This window comes from Benincasa hispida, chromosome 8 (genome assembly GCF_027475165.1).
Source record: "Benincasa hispida cultivar pf3 chromosome 8, pf3_genome.v1.1, whole genome shotgun sequence".
NCBI classification, from domain to species: domain Eukaryota; kingdom Viridiplantae; phylum Streptophyta; class Magnoliopsida; order Cucurbitales; family Cucurbitaceae; genus Benincasa; species Benincasa hispida.
Window position 1 is genome coordinate 36516721 of NC_143485.1, and position 20805 is coordinate 36537525.

General features: G+C 32.2%; 2 protein-coding genes across 2 annotated transcripts; both read left to right on the forward strand.

Moving 5' to 3' along the window:
* The first annotated feature begins 3729 nt into the window (after positions 1–3729).
* Positions 3730–10626, forward strand: DGK1 (diacylglycerol kinase1). Its single transcript, XM_039037868.2, has 8 exons — positions 3730–3991; positions 4511–5938; positions 6369–6735; positions 6957–7033; positions 7704–7823; positions 8086–8250; positions 8883–9023; positions 10259–10626. The coding sequence occupies exons 2-8, from the start codon at positions 4769–4771 to the stop codon at positions 10406–10408; spliced, it is 2190 nt and encodes a 729-aa protein (XP_038893796.1). The 5' UTR covers positions 3730–3991; positions 4511–4768; the 3' UTR covers positions 10409–10626.
* Positions 10627–17227: 6601 nt separating this feature from the next.
* Positions 17228–19946, forward strand: LOC120082618 (uncharacterized). The gene has a single exon (XM_039037870.2). The coding sequence runs from the start codon at positions 18210–18212 to the stop codon at positions 19758–19760; it is 1551 nt and encodes a 516-aa protein (XP_038893798.2). The 5' UTR covers positions 17228–18209; the 3' UTR covers positions 19761–19946.
* Positions 19947–20805: the final 859 nt, after the last annotated feature.

Below are 20805 nucleotides of genomic sequence, written 5' to 3' on the forward strand. Positions count from 1 at the left end.
TACTTTAGTTTTAAGGGAGGTTTTTTGCAATTTGTCGTCTTTTTTTTTTCTTTATTTTTTTTGTAATAAATAGAATTTTAGCAAAATGATAGTCAGTTCCTAGAAGGTTAGTTGGCACCAAGAAAACCAATTCCTCTAAAATCTAGAAGACTTTTTTTCTTCCAGTAAATATATTCTCCCTCGTCTATGTTTGGAATAATTAGAATCTGTAACTGTTATTTGATTGTCATTCATCCAGTAATCTCGATGAGTTAGTGAATTGAGATACCGAAATAGCATTTGAAATTTTACATAAAGAATCAATTCGTTAGAGTAATTACTTTGAAAACCAAATCTTTGAGATTTCATAATTCTAGTTCTATGGTAAAAAAGCACGTTTAATGATTATTTTGTTTGATTATTCTTATGATTTATTTTGCTTGAAGTGATCAAGTTATATTACTTTTTTTAGATTCGTTTTTTTAAATTTTCTTGGATGAGTAATCATGATGACCGAATATTTAAAGGAGCAAGAAAGATTTGGGTTGACTTGATAATAAGAACCATTTAGTTGTCTTGGGGTTTTGTTGCTGTGACTTAATATTCCCTTTGTCCAACGATATTCTGTTTTAGATAAATATAGTTGCCCCGGTTTTATAGCATTTAATATTAGCCAAGATGAGGGGGAGAGAAGATTTAATCATGTTGAGGTTCTTATTATCTTGTATGAATTCAACATATTATACCAGCAAATCACCTAAAATCCAGGTGGAGGATGGTTGAGATCACAATGAAAAGTTGTTAAACTTGAAGGTAATATTAATTTTGTAAAATTAATGTTAAAATTAAGTTTATAAACGGCTTTCGAGTTAATTTTGTAAGGGCTAAAAAATAAAGGCAAGTTTTGAAAACCAAATAAATTGTTTTAAAAAAGGAAAATTTTCAAAAATAGAAAAATAAGAAAAATTATTTGTATAAAATAAAAAATTTTAATCTTCAGAGGCCAATAGAAGTATTTATCTATCAATGACAGAATTGATATAAGCTTATCATTAATAAATGCTAATAGATGTCATTCATACAAGATAATAGTAACTATTAGTATTTTTTTTTAGTTATTTTTGTAAATAGTTCGACATTTTTTCTATTCGTGAAAAGTGAAAATTTTTAAAATTATTTGTATTATAGTAAAAGGTTTCAAAAATGTTTTGTATTTTTGGAATTTTTTTTCTAAAAGAAAATATTTTTAAATATTTTTTATATTAAAAAAGGTGTCAGGCAAATATCCCTTTAAAAAACTTCTTATTATTTTTTAAAGATTCAGTGTGAAAACAAGTCAGATTTAAAAAATTAAAGATTCAGTGTGAAAACAAGTCAGATTTAAAAAATTAAACAGTTACGAGATTAAAGATATATATTTAAGGTTTGAATTTTGACTCTCGATATTTGTAGTTCTATATTCAAAACAAAACGTGTGACGAGTTTTGTATTTAAAAGTACATTATACTTATTTAACGAATTTGGAAGATTAGGCTATGGAGATGTGTTCTTATTCCGATTTTAAATGACCGAGAAATCAGTCTAACCTTTTCTCCTTTATTTTTTAATTCAAATAATCCTTTTTTGAATAACTAATCCAAGTTCATAGGATCCAAATTAATGCGAAAAAGAAAAATATAATTTTTTTTACTACAAAGTACAAACTGAGATCTTATTAAAAGGAAATTGTAGACTGTCCCCATGAAAGTCAAATATATTCTTTAACCTTAATTAATGGCAACGCCTTTATACAAAAACTAAAAGAAAATAAAAAAGAAGGAAAAAAAAAAAAAGAATTAATGCCGACAAAAATGGGTGGATACTAATTAATAAAGAATGAAAGTGAAATGCTTTTTTCCTCCATAACATTTTATTTCCACGTTTTTAAACGCGGAATCTTTAATATTTTTAGGTCGACCTATTATTTATATTAATTTTAAGAAAGAAAAAGGTGACGGTGTAAACTTTGTTTTGAACTAACTAGGTGATGAAATATAAATATTATATGTTATTTTATTTTTTTTCTAATTGTATTGTAGTACAATTCATGTCAACAAGAAAATGAATGGATAAATAAATAGGAATATATTTTTCTTGGTTGCATTTTCTCTCTATTTGTCTAATATTATGACTTTTCTTTTCCTTTTTCTTTTGAATTCAACATGTAGATCGAAAGTTCAAATAGTGATTTATACAAACCAATAGTGCAGGACAATTAGTGCAAACAAAGATGGGTGGAAATTGATTTTTTTGGTAAGAAACCGAACTTTCATTTAAGAGATGGGGTGACAGTTAACCAATAAAGAATTAAAGCAAATAGTCCCTTCTCCAGTACATTTCTTAACACATGACTTCTATATATATATATATATATATATGTATGTATATATGTATGTATGTATGTATGTATATATATATGTATGTATGTATGTATGTATATGTATGTATGTATGTATGTATATTAAAAGATTTTTTTAAAATGATATATATATAACTATATAATAATCAAATTACAAGTTTGGCTTCTATGGTTTGAAGAAAGTTAAAATTTAGTTTCTAATAAAATATTATGAGGTCTATAAAGATTTTATCCAATCATAGAAACTATTAATGAAGTTTTATCAAATTATAGGACTGAATTTTGACTTTTAAAATCATAACATAGGTATGAACTTTATAATTTAAAGTTAAATTCCATATGAAATTTGATTGTTTTTTTTTTTTTTTTTTTTTTCCCATTTTTAAAAAAAGGAAATTGAGAATATCTATCTAATATAATTAAGCTATATATACATATTCTATCTCTCTCAAAACTTAGATCGACTTTATCTTTTTGCAAATAACATTTAAAATTATATTTTTATGCTAAAAATTATATCTTTCAATAAAAGTAATGCGACGAAAATGAAAAACTATAATATAATGGGAACGCAGATATGGAGAAAATATAATAATAATAATAATAATAATAATAATAATAATAATAATAATAATAATAATAATAAATATAATTTAAATAAAAAAATGAAATAATTAAAATTATAAAATTGGAAAATTTAGTGAAATTTGTAGTGGATTTCTTAAATGAGTGTTCATTCTAAGATTCACCAAATACCACTTAAATAAAGTGACAAGTAAGATATGAACTTAATGGACACCAAACATGAATAATTACAAATCACATAGACAACATGAAGGTGACACATATGACTTTTGGAATACTAAACAATGTACATCTATTTGTTATTATAATATTCATAATAAATTGATTTGATTAGATCATTTTTTTAAATTATAAATCAAATAATTTTGTTTAGTCTAATGAATATTCAGTCTTTGGCTTTCGAAAATAATAAGTAGATTTATTTATTGTGCTATCCACACAATTATTTAAAAGATAATTAATGTTTTTTAATAATAATTTGAATATGATTATATGAATCAGATATATTTATATTTTTCATTAATTAAAATAAAAGACGTATTAAAAAGATGAAACCTCTTTCAAACGGCACATCGTGGAATTAATCCTAGAACGCTGAGTCACCGCGGAATTCACACGAGGGAGGTGAGTCCCACGTGTCACAATCAGAGGTCCAGTTGTCCGAATCCAAAAATGCCACGTCTAAAGTATCTGTGGGAGCCAGTGCCGAATAGAAGATTCTCTGATAGAATCTTAATTTTATAAATCTGGAAACGAAATAAAAAAGATTCTAAAATTTATTTGATTTGGAAAATTGATGAAAAAAAGAGGAAAAAGAGAGAGAGAGAGAGAGAGAGAGGGAACGTGACTTCCATCTGAAAATTCTCAAATCCGTACCTTTCTCCCGACATCGAAAGCTTCGGATTTGAGTCTTGACATGATTCCTTCGATTCAAGGAATACCGGGCGATTATACTATTCGAAGATCGAGTTAGGGTTTTCTGTGATCGGAGCATTTGATCCTGTTCTTCACTCATTGTTTTCTTTTTCAGTAAGTTTAATTCATCCATTAAGTTCTGTTGTGTCCCATTTTCACCGTTCTTCGTGGTTATGCTTGTATTTTTTAAAATGAATTTTCTCTGTACATTTGTTAGTTTTGAGAGGAAGATTAGAAGGAACATGTTTAGTGTGGTATGAACTTGAATATTTTGTGCTGCTGGTCGTTTTTTGCTATACTTTTTTGCTGCTAAACGCCTTATTGAGATTGCTGGTCTATTAATTTCTGAATTAGAAATTTTCTGTGTTCAGATGTTGTTACAATCTCTATCGAGGTCTTCTTTTTCTTATTATATATATATATATATCTTTATTGAATTAATCGTTGTAAATCTTATTAAATATATCTTCTAGAATTTAATATGACTCCGGCATTCGTGATATTCTTAAGAATACATTGGAATTTCAACGTTAGAGGATAGCTTTGAAGATGTTTGTTTTTCATTGTCTTTTTTAATGATAGCGTTCAAACTTTGAAGTTTTATTTTTAATGTTTACTGTTTCACATTTTCAGGAATTATTTGGATTGCCTTTCAATATTGTATTTGACCCCTTGGAAGTGTGGTGGGGGTTTAAATTCGTGATGTTGAGACGTGAAGAAGTGAGTTACCACCTATAAATTGGTAATGTCATCATTAAGTTGGACTCGATTATTAAAATTTGGTTCTGATTTTACGTTGGAGTTTGGGCAGCAACTGGCCGTCAACTGTCTTGAGCCAGATTTCTTATTTCAGCATTAGATGGTTCTCTTTTCATATCTGTGATTATACAGATGGATGAGGATTCGGAAATGGGATTGTTGTTCCCTAGTTGGAACAGCAAGAATCCAACTGATCGCCTTTTTGTTATTTCTTGCTTTAGTGCTGCCATAATTGGAATTTTGACCATAGCCTTTACGGCCTTCCAATGGCGGAGAAATATTAATTTGAGTTGGATGAAAGCTATAGCCAGGTCGAAGAGAAACCCCAAAAAAACACAGAGAGTTCCTGTAGCTGCACACGACTGGATTCTAGAATCTGTATCTCGTGGAAAGAATTTGAGTTGTTGTGTGTGCTTAAAGTCTGTGTCCCCTTCACAAACTCTCGGTCCTATGGTCGCTTCAAATAGTTTTATTCACCGTTGCAACATTTGTGGTGTGGCAGCTCACCTAAGCTGTTCTTCTAATGCTCAAAAGGATTGCAAGTGTGTATCTATGATCGGCTTTGAGCATGTGATCCACCAATGGGCTGTTCGTTGGACTGAGATTACTGATCAACCTGATGAAACCTCTTTCTGCAGTTACTGTGAAGAACCATGTAGTGGATCTTTTCTTGGTGGTTCTCCAATATGGTGTTGCTTATGGTGCCAACGTCTAGTGCATGTTGATTGCCATAGTAGTATGTGTAATGAAACTGGTGATATTTGTGACTTAGGTTCATTTAGAAGGTTGATTCTGTCACCACTTTACGTCAAAGAGTCAAATAGGACGTCCTCCAGTGGATTTTTGAGCACCATCACCCATGGAGCAAATGAGATTGCATCCTCAGTGCGTGCAAGTATAAGGAATCAGAGTAAGAAGAGTAAACATAGTCGTAAACCATCTGTTCCTACAGGTTCAAGTGGCAGTCTTCGTGACATGTCTACAGAAAGCACTGCTGATTCTCATCGCACAGTTAATGGTTATCATGGAACTGAAAGAAACTGTAATGGTAACAGAACTTCAGATGGTCGGCATCAAAATGTTGATATAGATGATAAAAGTATTTCAAATCCAAGCTTCAAAAAAAATTCTTCACTCAATCATAAGGATGAAACTCATATATTAGGAATGAACCTGAGATATGAGTTGATTGAAATGCCTTCAGATTCACGTCCCCTGCTAGTATTTATCAACAAGAAAAGTGGGGCCCGCCGTGGAGATTCTTTAAAACAACGGTTAAACATGCTTTTGAATCCTGTGCAGGTATGTGTTTTTCTCCACTCTATTCAAAACAGGCTTTAACTTTAGAAGTAGACTGTTGTATGTTACAGCCTAGAATAATTTGTTCAACCTGCTCTGTACTCTCTGTTTGATACCCGTGATAAACGAGCCAGACAGCAATGTTTTTTGTATAGCTTTTGCACAACTTCCCTTTCTTTATGGAATTCGGTGCGAACTTGGAGCATATATGTTTGGTTCTGTTCTATCGAAAATACAATATTGAGGTCAATGAAACCCACTAAAAGTAACTGATTTATTTATCTTTAAACTTGGTGTTGTAAATGTTTGTTATGAAATAGAAAAAATGCTTTATACGAGTAGGGTTAAACCTAATTTTCTTTGAAATATTTTCACGGCAAGTGTTAATGATGTTTATGGGGTAATCATCGTCGAGTCTGTGCTGATATTTCAGGTATTTGAGTTGAGTTCTACACAAGGCCCTGAATCTGGTCTTTATTTATTCAGAAAAGTGCCGCACTTCAAGATTCTTGTCTGTGGGGGCGACGGAACTGTTGGTTGGGTATTAAACTGTATAGACAAGCAAAATTTTGTTTCACCTCCTCCAGTTGCTATTCTTCCTGCTGGAACAGGAAATGATCTGGCTAGAGTATTAAACTGGGGTGGTGGTTTGGGCTCAGTGGAGAGACAGGGAGGGCTTTGTACAGTCTTGCATCATGTAGAAAATGCTGCAGTGACTGTTCTTGACCGTTGGAAGGTGGCGATAGTCGATCAACACGGAAAGCAACTCAAGTCTTCACAATTTATGAATAATTATCTAGGTAAGTTTTATTGATATATATGTGTGTCTGTGTGTGTATTTGGTGTATTTAAGGTATTGGATATTAAGTATGACAAGACTTCAGGGCACTTTTGAAACATATATGGGATCTCATAATCTGGGATCTTCTATTGAACCCTCGTTGCATCGTCTTTTTCTCTAATTTCTTTCGTTTTGTCTATATTTTACTGCATTATTACCAATTTGCCCCTCAAAATGCAGGAATTGGGTGTGATGCTAAGGTTGCCCTTGACATACATAATTTACGGGAGGAAAATCCAGAAAAATTTTATAACCAGGTGATAAATGTTGTAGACTTAAAAGATAACTTCAACTTCCTTGAAAATAATCCATCACATAAAGTCGTGCTGACCGTAATTGCAACCATGCATGAGCGCTATTACAACTTTTCAAATTGCATGTTTATTATTCAAAATCAGTGTAGTTATATTATAGCCATCTTGCGCCATTAGACATTAAATTTTTTATCAGGGTCGTGTCTTCTTTTATTCCCAAAGCGTGGATAATTTTATGAGCATTTATTTATTTTTAATGTCGAATGCCTAAACTCTTTGTTGCCAAAAACAAAAAAAGGTTATAATGAAGGGTGGTCATATTATGGAACCTGAGAGGATTTACTACTGCATGGTAAAAATCTTAATGCAATACTTGCCTCTAGTACTAAGTTGAATGCATATTGATATAGTTCATACATTTTGCTTCCTAATTGCAGGTGCACTAATGTCTAAAAAATTCATCAATAGAAGTGTTCATTTTATTCAATGTATAAGTTTTTATCATTTCTTAACTTGATTTCTCCTTTCTTAAAAAAAAAATTAACGTATTAGTTCCATATACATTATTAAAGAATATGTCTATATTTTCAGAAGTTCTAGCTAGTTGTTGCTTGTATGCTGTCTCTGATCTTAGGCTATTTGAGTATAGCTGACACTATTAACATAACTGCAGTTTATGAATAAAGTTCTTTATGCAAGAGAAGGAGCCAAGAGCATAATGGATAGGACATTTGCAGATATTCCGTGGCAAGTTCGTGTGGAAGTGGATGGTGTTGAAGTAGAGGTTCCTGAGGTAAGAACTTAACTTTCAAGTCTTTGGTTCTGAAACATTACTAAATTGTCGCTCTATTTTTTATTTTATCACTTAGAAGTTTTAGGCTAGTGTTCAATAGCATAATGATACATTTTAGTTTTTAGTTGTGAATTCTTGGAGATTTTAAATTAATCAAGGATTGGTGCGTAATATTTGTGTTATTTATTTCTGATTATCTTGTCCTGAATTTTCATTTACTTGAAGTCGGTTATTTGGGACTTTAATGTGAATATTTTTACAGGATGCAGAAGGCGTGCTTGTTGCGAACATTGGAAGCTACATGGGTGGCGTGGATCTTTGGCATAATGAGGACGAGACTTTTGATAATTTTGATTCACAGTCCATGCATGATAAACTACTCGAGGTTGTTAGCATATCTGGGACCTGGCACCTCGGGAAGCTACAGGTATATAATAATTCAAATAAATGTTCTTGTCTTCACATGCAATCAAGTCAAATTTGATGGAGCTATGTTAGCCTTCATGTCTAATGACGCCTTCTCTAATTTTTTGTTGCTAGGCACTCATAAAAATGGGTTAGCTTTCACTTTAGTGGGTCTCGATTAAGTGTGCGTGTGTTGGAGAAAGAGATCCCCAATAATATTTAAGAGATTCTCTAAATGAAATATTAGAGGGGTTCAAGCGCAATAAGGCATGCACATTTGCACTAAGGCATGCGGTAGTACTCGTTAGTTAGAGTGCCTCCTTGTGGAGCACGTACTCCTCACTAAACTGTGGCATGTCTGCGCTTTCCAAACTCTCTACAAGGTTTATTAAAACTAAGGATATTAATACCTGGGGAAATGGACGGTGAAATCATGAAAGCCTTTTTAGTGTTAGGTCATGTATCAATCCCAATTCAAATGTTAGGGACCTCCAACTTAGCCATTAAAGTGATATTCTGAGTCCTGGCCTATACTAGGAGTCCTAAGACATGAAGTGCTTGGAATCTTGGGTAAAGTACAAGGTTCATTCTTAGAGTTGTGTTGCAGCCTCGTTGCTTAGATGTTTGATGGCTGCTGCTTTCTTTTTGAAACAGGTGGGGCTTTCTCGAGCTAGACGACTTGCACAGGGGAAGTCGATTAGGATACAATTATGTGCTGCATTGCCTGTTCAAATTGATGGAGAGCCTTGGTTTCAGGACTTACCGTGTACACTAGTCATATCCCACCATGGACAGGTAGTTGCTCTTGTTCTCTCCTCTAGTTTCTCTTCATTGAAGAAGATCTTTACGTAGCCCATGACCTTGTGGAATGTGGAGTTCGTTACTTGCAAAGCATCATGCTTAGTATTTCTCTCTCTGGGATTGCAAAAGAAAATAAATAAGTAATAACAACAATAACAACAATAATAATAAATCATGCATGATCTTTCTCTATTATTGGTGCAAATAACCCCTGTCATGCTTTGAGCCTTGATGCGGAGGCCATAATATAAATTATAAACAAACAAACAAATAAAGGCATTTAGGCTCTATATGTTTTGGTCTCTAATGGTTGGGTGCCTTTTCAAGGTTAATAAGTACGAATTTGGTATTTTATGCTCTAATAATTTTTAATTGTTACATTTTCAACAACGAAGGTTACTTTGTGGTCTGATAGGAGTTTTAAGGAGAAATTAGGTTACTCGAGAAAAATTGAATATTTTGCCAACTTAGTGGAGGAATTATGGAAGTTTTTCACCTGGCAGCCTAGTTTATTCTCTAAATTTATGCCAAGTTACCGAGTACGATTAAACTTAAGCCTTATCATATGTCAATTTTAACATTCACCAATTTCGTTGGTTATAATAGAAAAATCTTAAAACATAAGATTCTATATTGAATTGATTGGGAAGATATATATTTTTTAAAAACATATCCGGTGTTAAGGACTAACACATATTTAACTTATGTATTTATTTCCTTGAAATTAAAAAAGAAGGGAATGGGTTAGAGAAGATGAGGGAGAATTTGGGTAGAAACTGAGGAGCATCTATCACGATGCTTCTCCTGAGAATATGAAATGTGTTCAACTCCGTCACTCTCGATCTTTTGATTTCGAAGGATTGGCTTTGGTGAAAATACAAGTTTCTTGGATCTACTTGGTGTTTCTGCTGTGAGCATGTTTCTACTTTCATTTGTTCAGATCTAATACTTGTACGTTGCTTTGAAATACTCTCTTCAATTTCATAATTATTTTCACCATTCAATAAAAATATCTCCTTAACTAGTTTATAAAGAAAAGATTAGAGGTACTATTTACCTGGCTTAGAGATTTTCTCGCTTCTTGTAGTGTAGGAAACAAGACATTTCTCTGGCATGATTAGATTTCTTTTAAGATCTCCCCGTTTTCTGTGGTATGACATAAAATGTGTTTGATCTGTTTCCCAATAGATATATGTGAATTTCATGCTGATTTAAATTTTGCTTTATAGGCCTTCATGTTGAAAAGGGCAGTTGAGGAGCCTCTTGGTCACGCAGCTGCAATTATCACTGATGTTCTGGAGAGTGCTGAATCTAATAATGTAATTAATGCTTCACAAAAGCGAGTACTCCTCCAAGAAATGGCAAAGAGGTTAACTTGAAAGTGTCTTTCTGTCCTTCCTGTAATTGTCAGGGTTTTGAGTACGAATCATTTTCTGCTTTTTATGCCGCCCTTCACATCTCTCCATAGAGGTAAGATCTAGTGGTTATTATTTTGTTTTTTTGTTTTCCCTTGATGGGTTATAGATAGCTGAGGCATGATTGTATATCAACGATATCTGTTATATAAATATATACATATACATAGAGTTTCCCAACATTATCAAGGTTTTCTTTGCCCTTTCCAAATAATTTCTGGTGTGTGGTTGAGATTGAACAATTTTATAGCGTTTGTGATCTTGTTTATTCTCAACCATATATTCCGTTAGTAAACCAGTCTAAAACAGAACTGTAACTTTTTCACATTCCTGATGGAATCTCTATCATTATATGATCCTCAGAGTTGAAACTTCATGAACTCTCTCTTTCTCTCGTGAAATTAACTTAAAAAGTTTGGTTCAAAATGTAACTTTCAGAAAGCCCGCTTGAAAACTGCCACCTTTGCTTATTATTGAGAATTTGTACTATTAGAAACATGTGGAAGTCTCACATTTGTAGAACTTGGAGCAGTGCCTCTAAATCTATAAAACAGTCTTTGGTTGCTTTTTTTCTCCAAACGAATCTGGTCTGTCCAATCAAATGTGGAGAACTAAAGCCAGTGAGTTTTCTTTTTTATAGTAGTGATACCAGTAAAATTTCAATGATGTTCCACCACCTGGCTGATAATGTTTTTGTCTGCTTAAGTAGCCACTAAAGTTAGTGTTTTGGTTCACTTTCCAAGTGGAAAGGGGATTCATGTTCTGCTGACACTGTGCTAAGTATTTATCCATTAATTACATTGTTGAAATGCTATTTCATTTCATTGGAAGCTACTTGAGATCCCACAATCATGGTTCAAGGTAGAGACACAAATACTTATAAACAGAAGATTTGTCCTTTAATGGCTAACTGCTTTTTACTGTTAGGCTTTGATTTGTGTGTGACCACAGAAAATATGGAAAGCGAATCATTTCATTTACAAATTTACTTTTGAGATTCTAATGAGGTCATCTCTATTCTGTTTTAATGTGAGATGTGGATAATTATGTTATTTTGCCTTAGAATATTCTCAAGCCATTACATTTACATTATAGCTTTGCCGTTGGTTCCTTGCCCATTTTTGGTGTCATGTCACCTTCCACATGACATTTTAAAAATCTTTTGGAATCCTCCTTTTGGCTTGACTCACTTGGCTTACTAATTCCATTAGAAGACTCCACATCACCACAATTTTGGAAGTAATTTGTATTTAGCATATTTACTTATTTGTGGTTATTTACGATTATAACTTGGGTTTAGAGTAATGCGTTATATAAATTCTCTAACTCTAGTGACGTCGTATGTGTATTCATAAAACATTCTTTGTTTCGTTGCCAACACATTGTTAGTGAATCACGTATATCTGTGTGTTGATTTTTTTAACGTTTTTCTGTATTTTTTAATTGACAATTTCGTAACAAATATATTGTAAGCTTGTAAATTATGTGTGAATCGAATGTTCTAGGTCATTTTCATAAAGCAAAAACTTGAAATAGATAAACCACTATTCAAATGTGTGGCTATGATGATATTCATATTGTTTTAGATCATATTCTATTTCTGTTCTTTTCCATATGTATTTTTCACTAGGATATGCTTAAGACATGCTACAAATTTTCTCTATTTGCATTTTGCCAGAACATTCTTTTGCTGTTGTTTGCATTATTAAGTTCAGTAGTGGAGCTTGTTTTCTTTTAATTCTTTAGTGAAAGAATCAACTTTCACTTCAGAAACTAGCTTTTATTTTCTCTTGTCCAAATGTTCTATTAGTTTCTCTTATCCAAATGCATCATTTATTTAATTAATTTTGTTGGGTTTATGACCAAGATAATTTAGATTAGGCTAGGTATTATGTTATGTTGGACCAATCAAACTTTTGCATTTATAGATCCACATTCCTTTGGATGAGTATCTTCTTTTGCGCAGTGCTTTCTAGCCTAATTAGCTACACAGCATGAATTACAGACGACAATTTTATGGTGGATTATGCTTATTAATTATTATAGTAAGCTAGCACTAGTTTGATCACTTTATGCGATGAATAGTGGCCTAGTTTATTAGATTTGGTTAAATCAACCTCTAGTTTGTCAATTTTGTGCAAACTAAACTTCTTGCATGAGTTTCGATATTCATTTTACATTTCAACGCTATTAAAAGAAAATTAAATTATATATGTTAGAATATATTTACTAGTTTTTGAATATTTGACAAGTATAAATTTTGTTATAGAATTACCAGGCTATATATCTATATATTGAATGGATGATAATGGAAAGGTGAAGAGATTATCTTACGCTATCTTATCCTAAATCTTAAACCCTAAACACTAGGAATTCTAAACTCTATACTCTAAATGTCATAGTTTGATCCAAAAGTAATAAAATTTAAGACTTTGATTTCTGTTTGATATTCCTTTTCTTTCAATCAAGTATGCCCCAAATGGCAGCATACTTTCTTAGCATTGCTTAGTAGATCAAAAGAGGTTCAGCTATTTTTCATTATAATTAGAATATGATGAGCTTTGGACATTGCTATTTTCTTCTTCTCTCTTAAGAAATTTAATTAAAATAGCATTGATCTTTGTGCAGTTGATTTTGATGATTTTTAAGCAACCCATTTGTAGCCATGAAGAGACACCTTAATTTAAAACTATCTAAGATGATAAAATTATGTCATGGTTGAGACTAGATAACAGAATGCAACAGGTGCTTATGAGATGTGTTTTGGTAATGAAATCTGTAAAATTCAGTCTCAACCTCATGAAAAAATTGCCACTTTCAACTTTCAAGTATTCTTTTACCTATCTCTCCATTTTTCTTTTGAAAGTTTGGTTACCAACCATCTCTTTAATAAAGTGGTTGGTACATTCTTGTCCTCTAATTTCTACCCCATTTAAAAAGTTACAAGCTTCATTTGAAGCTTAATTTATTTAATAAATCACCAGCCATGTGGTTTATTTAGTGTCACTTTTCAAGTACTTAAAAAGTCATTCCAAACAAGTCTCAAGACAGGTAAAAAAATAAGAACGAAATATTTCTACCCTTTACTTTTTAAAATCTCAATACAAATACATAAGTTACAACATATCAGAAAGCAAAAGTCGAAAAACGTTACTATACGGACATCAAAACGCCACTAAATCGTGAAGAAGAACAAGAGGTGAAAGCAAAAAGCCAAAGGAGAGAGCATCTTATTCAGGTATATATATCTATAGATCTTTATAATAAAGACAAGTGTGGACTTGCAATCTTTCATTTGAAGAAGTATACCTCATAGTATATAGTATAATAGAATAACTGTCTTCTTTTTTTTTTTTTTTTTTTTTTTGATGAGTATCACTTTTGAAACCCCAATTTCCTTTACTCCAAAGGCAACTCTCCAAGAAAAAGCAGTAGCTTGACTTTGTTCAGATATGACCCACAAAACAAAACCCAATTGTTCATTCATCTTTGTTTCCAATATGTGCATAAAATTACGTATTATAATCCATAAAGAGTAATAATTAGGTGCAGCTTAGATTGTACCTAAAAAATTAAAAAAGAAATTCTTTAAAAAAATCAAATTACCACATAATAATATTTTATTGGTGCAATATAGGATGTACAGATGACAACCAGCTGCACCCAAGTTTTTTTTTGGGCAGAAAATATCATTAAATCATTTCTATTTTTTTTTTTTTCTAATGAATTCAATCATGGTAGTCTCATACCTAGAATTTAATATTCTATGAGCTACCTTATACTCGAATGTCGTAGGGTCTGAGAGTTTGTCTCGTGAAATTAAGTCGAGGTTTGCACAAACTGACTTAGCACTAACAAATAGCGAACAAGAAAATTCTTTTTCTTCCTTTCCAATGATGAATTAAAAGAGAAGATAAGAGGAGTCCCTACATAGGGATAATTTCTTTGGGAGAACAAGAATATTTATACTCTGTTTTTCAAAGCCAACCCTTGTAAGTTTTTAACTATTCTTCACTTTGTTCTATTTGGATAGATTTGGTTTCGTGTTGTTGAAGAGGTTGAAGAAAAAAACAAGAGCAATTAAAGGAGAACACTGATGTAAACAGATGAAGTCAAGTGGAAGCAAAAGGGCAAAATTATCTATATATATATATATTTTTTGGCAGCTATTTAGACACTGACATTATTAATTTCTTAACTATGTTTATTATTCAATGCCAAGCCGGCGATCTCCCTAACAAGAGCCAATTTTTTACTTCCACAAGGTCCGAATATGTTTCTCTATAGTAAATAAATATGTATCCCTCCAGAGCAATCGAAGCATAGCTTAGTAAACAAAATACTTATTTATCTTCTTCAAATTTAAGATTTAAATTTCATTCATATATTTATGATACGTCACATAGTGCACTTGGTTTAAAAAGAGAGCTTTGATTTTCTTTAACGATAATTAGAAACTCTAATAAATAATTAATGATTATTTATAGGTAGTTGATTAATTTAGTAAAAGTGAAAGAAAAACATGAAAATCGCTAGAGATGTCCACCGGGCGGGGCGGGGACAGAAAAGGCTTCCCCGTCTCCATCCCTGCCACCTATTTCAATCCCCATCCTCGCGAAATTCCCCATAGGGATCGGGGCGGGGTTCCCCGATAGGGAATTCACGGGGAAAAATTTTTCATTTTTTTTTTATTATTTATTATTTTTTAACCACTTTAAAACTATTTATGTTCAACCTTAATGAAAATTTATTAGTAAGAGTCATTTCCAATGCATTCTTTTCAAAGAAATATTTATAAATTTTCTAATAAAGACAATAATATCTTATGTGCAAATATGTATATAAAAATTTAACCTCATAATTACTAAGTTTTAAACCTTACAAGTCTAGCCTTCAATTTAAACATTATAACATTCATGGTCATAAAAGTAATAAAATTTTAAATATAAAAAACATACATATCTTAAAAATGTATTAAAGCATGAAAAAGTTGAGATGAAAAGTAAAAAATAAGTAATGGTTGATGTAATGTTAATTTTGTAATATATGATGGTATTATATGTATGATGGATATGCGTTATTATATATATGTCATATGTTAGTTAGTTGAGTATATATATTCGTCAAGGTGGGGTGGGGAATTGGGGCAGGAACGGGGACGAGGATGAGATCGGAGAATGTAATCCCCGTCTCTGTTTAGTCAATGAAAAAAAATCTTCCCCATTCCTCGTCTAATCAGAAATTCCCCATCCCGCAGTTAAATGGACGCTCTAGAAATCTCCTTAAAAATGATCTTACCATATACTAATTTTGTCTTTGCCCACTCCGTGACATTTTCTAACTTTGTTTTATAATGTTATGTGTTTTCTTGTTATTCTTACTAATACGTGACAAGTAGTTCACAATATTTTTTTTTAGAGAAGGAAATTAATAAAGATTCAAATTCTCTAAAAAAATTTAACACAATGAATTTTAAGGAGAAAAAAGATTTTTTTCTCTTTTTCTAAAGATTAGTTTTTAGTTTTCTATTTTTTTTTTCTTATAACGATATCTATGGTTATTAGTTTTAGCAAGCTTAACCGGGAATCGGAGATTTAATCCTACATCCCGTAATCTAGATTGTAAAAATGTAGCAAACAAGTAAAACCTAATATTAATGGCAAGGAAAAGTATTTATATATTTAGAAAAGAGAGAGAGTTAGAAGATGGCCACTTGGCATCCCAAAAGGCATGGTGCTTTTCCATGTTCAATCTTGTGATATTGTATTTTCAAGTAACCTAAGCAACATTGATTATTTAGCCCATAGAAATAGAAAAAGTGGTTCACAACAAGTAAATGTATAAATCCAACTCCTTCACTTTTCTATCATTCCACAGTTATTACACTGTTCTTTCCCATGATATTTGTGTATGTATTTCCTCCAAAACAGTTACATATTTGATTACCATTTTACCTTAAGAAGAAAATCATTTGCAAAACAATTCTCTTGCACACTTTAAAAATAAATTCAAATTAGATATAATTTTAAAGAAGAATACTTAGGTGTATCTCGGACAACATTTATCTTTGTACATTCCACTAAATTACTCAATTCGTGACACATTCTTCTATTTTTTTTTTATATTTTAATTCATTTTTTATGTGTGTGATGAAAGTGAGATGCATAAAGATAGGTACAGCTTAGAATGAACCTAAGTATTGTTCATTTTCAAATATGTGTAGTTTGTGATTAAATTATGTAAAGTGATGTGTTTTAGAATCTAAATTTATATACAACGAGAATAAAACAAGGACTGAGAAACTAAAAAAGGAGTAAATTAGCACCAACAATCCAGGAAGAATAATCTTGAATCTCGTACATAAAAAACGAGATCATGACCTAGTGCATGTTTGAGAGTTATTTAAAATGGTTATACCTACTTTGAAACATACTTTTAATCAATCAAAATCAATTAATTGTTTATTTTGATATTTTTAAATGTATATTTCATAATGCTTTTAAATGATTAAAAGTATTTTTTAAGTAATTTTGAAAATGACAAAAGTGATATCAACAATTTAAAATTACTCTCTATCATGCCTCTATTGTATTACCAACATATGGTATGAACATTAATGTTTAAAAATGTAGTCCAAGACATTGAAATATACTTAACTTGGTCATATATGTTACCTATAAAATTAATCATAGATACGTAACAGATCAATTACTAAACTTGAATTCTAGTATTTGGTTTTTCTTAAAGCAAAAAAGAAAAGAAAAAAAAAAGAACTATAGTATTTGGTTCCATCAAATGAACATTGGTTGAATAGTGTACTGTCAAACAGTATTGAACTGCTCCAATAGAAATCAGTCATTTTTTCTTTTTCATAGTAAAGAAAGAAAAAGAGACAAAATGAGAGAGATATATATAAGTCCAAATGATAGAATAAGAGGCCCACAGAGAGAGAGAGAGAAAGAAATGTAATTCCTTTATATGAAGACAAAGGAAGGAATTGTTAGGAAGACAGTTAGTTTAAGAGGTTCCTCAACCATAGGGATAGTCACCAGTAAGCAAGACAAATCTTGGGCCATTGGATTTGTGGGTCAGTTGAGTTGGTGCACGTGCTCCTTGCTTTGCTTTCTTCTTATTTACCCCTCTCTTTCTCTTTAGCTTTCTTTTCATGCATGGATTTCTCCTCCCAACATAGTCCACAGAGAGAGAGAGAGAGAGAGAGGGAGGGAGAGAGAGATAGAGTCATTTAAGCCTAGCTTCACCTTTTAATTTTTCCTCCATGCTTTGTTCACATCCATCATTAGCAATAAAAGTAGCACCTCCGCAAACTTCTAACATTATTTTTCTTTCTTTGCTTTTTTTCCTCCCTTAAAACTTTCAACTGCCCAAGAGAAGCTAGTGGTGAGAGAAAAAAGCTAGTTGAACTACATTAACAAAGCTTTCCTTGTTCCACCTTTTGTGCATCAGATCCTGTTCTTTCTCTCCATCACTAGAACTCATCAAATCTGAGATGGGTTTTCTGTCATCAGATCAAAAAAAGGAAAAAAAAGAAAAGATCAAGCTTGCTGTGTTCTCTGATGGAGTTTACTACTTTACTCACTAAATTTGAGCTCTCCACTTTAATTTTCTGATCTGGGTTATCTTGTTTTTTCTATTCCTCTCCTCTCTCTTTCTTTCTATTTCTGGGCTTTGGCTTTAGAATTGTTACAGTTGCTTTGGCTGGATTTTGGATCTCTGCTGCTTCTTCCTTGAATTCTAATTCTTGTCGATGGAGGCTGATCGAGAGTTCAAACACTTCTGCAAGTTATGCAACAGGAGCTTCCCTTGTGGGAGATCTTTGGGAGGTCATATGAGGTCCCATCTGATCAACAGTCAAGCTGGAACTGGCGAAAATCTGAAGAAGGTGAATTTGAAAAAAGCTGGAAGGAACTCTGACATGGATAAGTTTCTGGGAGATGGAACTTCTGATGGCTATAGTCTTAGAAAGAACCCCAGAAAAACTTGCAGGCTTGCTGAATTCAGTGCTGAAGACAGGTTCTGTAGAGAATGTGGTAAAAGCTTTCAGTCTTGGAAGGCCCTGTTTGGCCACATGAAATGTCACTCAACTGAAACTGAGAGAGTGTCTAGTAATTTGGAGTTCGATGGCCAATCAGATAGTGAAATTGCAGCTGCAAATCGTGGGAAGAGATCTGGGAGACAAACAAGGTACATGGCTGCTGAAATTTCATCTTCTTTTTCATTTGCTACTGCTGCTGCTGCTGCTTCTTCATCTGTTTCTGATCAGAATGATGAAGAACAAGAAGAGGTTGCTTTGTGTTTAATGATGCTTTCTAGAGATGTTGGTGGTTTTTTTTCAACCACCGAGTCTTCGGACAACAACTTTATGCCTAAACAAGTTCCATCTCTGGTCCCAAAAAATCACACCTCCAAAGTTGTTGAAGCTATTCCTTCTATATACATGGGAAGTAAGATGGTGAAACTGAAAGAATTCCACAGCAGAAAGTTGGAGCTCAGTGAGATGGATTCTGGGTATCTCAAATTTGAAGGGTCAAACTCAGAATTCAGTGCTTCTGCCGTCCAGATGAACAAGAACGAGGAGAAGTTCCAGCAGGATAACAGATTTGGATCAAGTTCGGACAACCCAACTGACATTGACCAACCTCGTTTTATTTCCAGTAAGTTCAATTCAGATCAGAGAAAGTTCCATGAGCTTTCTAATGGGGAATTGAGGTCAAATTCCTTTAGAAGATCAACACCCAATGAACTAAACTCAGAATCATACAGAAACAAAGGAAAGAGAAGCAAATTCCAGTGTAATTCTTGCAACAAGATCTTTCACTCATATCAAGCACTTGGTGGGCATAGAGCCAGCCACAAGAAAACCAAAGGATGTTTAGCTTCAAAGACGGAAAACAGTGAAACTAGCATCGAAACAGAGATTTCGAACGACCCAACTTTTGAAAGTAAGTCCACAGCCACAGTGTTAGAGATGGAAAATCAGCATGAATCAGACATTCACATGGGTTATGAGAAAAAGAACATAAAGCATCATCAATGCTCAATTTGCTTCAAAATTTTTAGTTCAGGCCAAGCTTTGGGCGGCCATAAGAGATCCCATTTGATAAGCGGGTCCGAATCGAGAAACAAATTGCCACAAGCCACATCGATTCAGAAACCAGAGGCAGAAATAAGAGACTACCTGGATCTGAATCTTCCAGCGCCCATTGATGAAGAGGGCAGCAGCCATTTGGGGTCTTTGGAGCCATGGTGGGTCGGTGCTAGCCATTCGCACGAGCAGGCATTAGTGGGTTTGATTTGAGTGCTTCGTTTGCTTGTGGCTTCGGGCATTGTACAGTATAGCCTTTACCTTTTCGCTATGATTCATTGATTCTTTACAGATTTGGGAATCCAAGTTATAATTCTTCTGAATCAATATGATGGTTTTTGTTATAATTTGTGAGATTGCAAAATTTTAGCAATGGAAGTGGAGATGGGTTTTTGCTCATTGTTTGTTGGGTTTGATTTAGAAAGCACAGTCTCTCAGTCTTTTGTGGGTTTTCAAATTTTTACTTGGGATCAAAGATACATGAATTTTCAAAGAAATTCATATGTAGTCAAATGAGTCTAACTTATTAAAAAAAATTGTAACTAACCATAGACCAGCCATAATATCTATAACTAAGAGACACTGATATTTTACCATATTTAAAAATATTTTTAGTAGTTTTGTCTTTTAAAACAATTACTCAGATTCTAAATGGAGAATTGAATTTGTTTTTAGGCCATTCTTTGAATTTTGTTTTTCCAAACCTGATGAGATCGAATTATCGACCTTTTGTAATGGTACATTATCTTTGAGAGAAGAAAAGTTCTATCTATTAGAATGATTCTCTCTTTATTTTTTTAAAAAAATTAATTTCTCTAGGATTAATACTAATTTACATCACATGATACTTTATATATCTATATCTATTTGGGTCTAAGTTAACTTTAGACTTCATTTTAATCCTTTTAATTTCAAATTTTTGTTCTGATACTTAAATTTTGTATAATATTTATTTTGGACATTGTTGGCAAATTTACTCATAGAATTGATGCAGTATATTAAAGTAGTATAATGTATGAAAACAAGTAGCTTAAAATCACGTTTAATAATAGTTGTATTGTTCAATTTGAACATAACTCAACGAATTAATAGTCTAAAATATATATTAGAAAGTATAAAAGTCAAATAAAATAAATATAAAAGTTTAAACAACACGATATATATAAGCCAATAACTTAATCGAGTGATGTTTAATGAAAACTATTAATTATAATTAAATATTAATTAAGCAATAATGCTAAAGTCAGTTTTCAAATCT

Excerpts from the sequence above, each read along its gene's own strand:
- LOC120082618 (XM_039037870.2), top strand. The coding sequence starts at position 18,210 with ATGGAGGCTGATCGAGAGTTCAAACACTTCTGCAAGTTATGCAACAGG.
- DGK1 (XM_039037868.2), top strand. The coding sequence starts at position 4,769 with ATGGATGAGGATTCGGAAATGGGATTGTTGTTCCCTAGTTGGAACAGC. Across the intron at positions 6,736-6,956 it reads ATTTATGAATAATTATCTAG|GAATTGGGTGTGATGCTAAG; the intron begins GTAAGTTTTATT and ends CTCAAAATGCAG. Across the intron at positions 7,034-7,703 it reads CAGAAAAATTTTATAACCAG|TTTATGAATAAAGTTCTTTA; the intron begins GTGATAAATGTT and ends ACATAACTGCAG.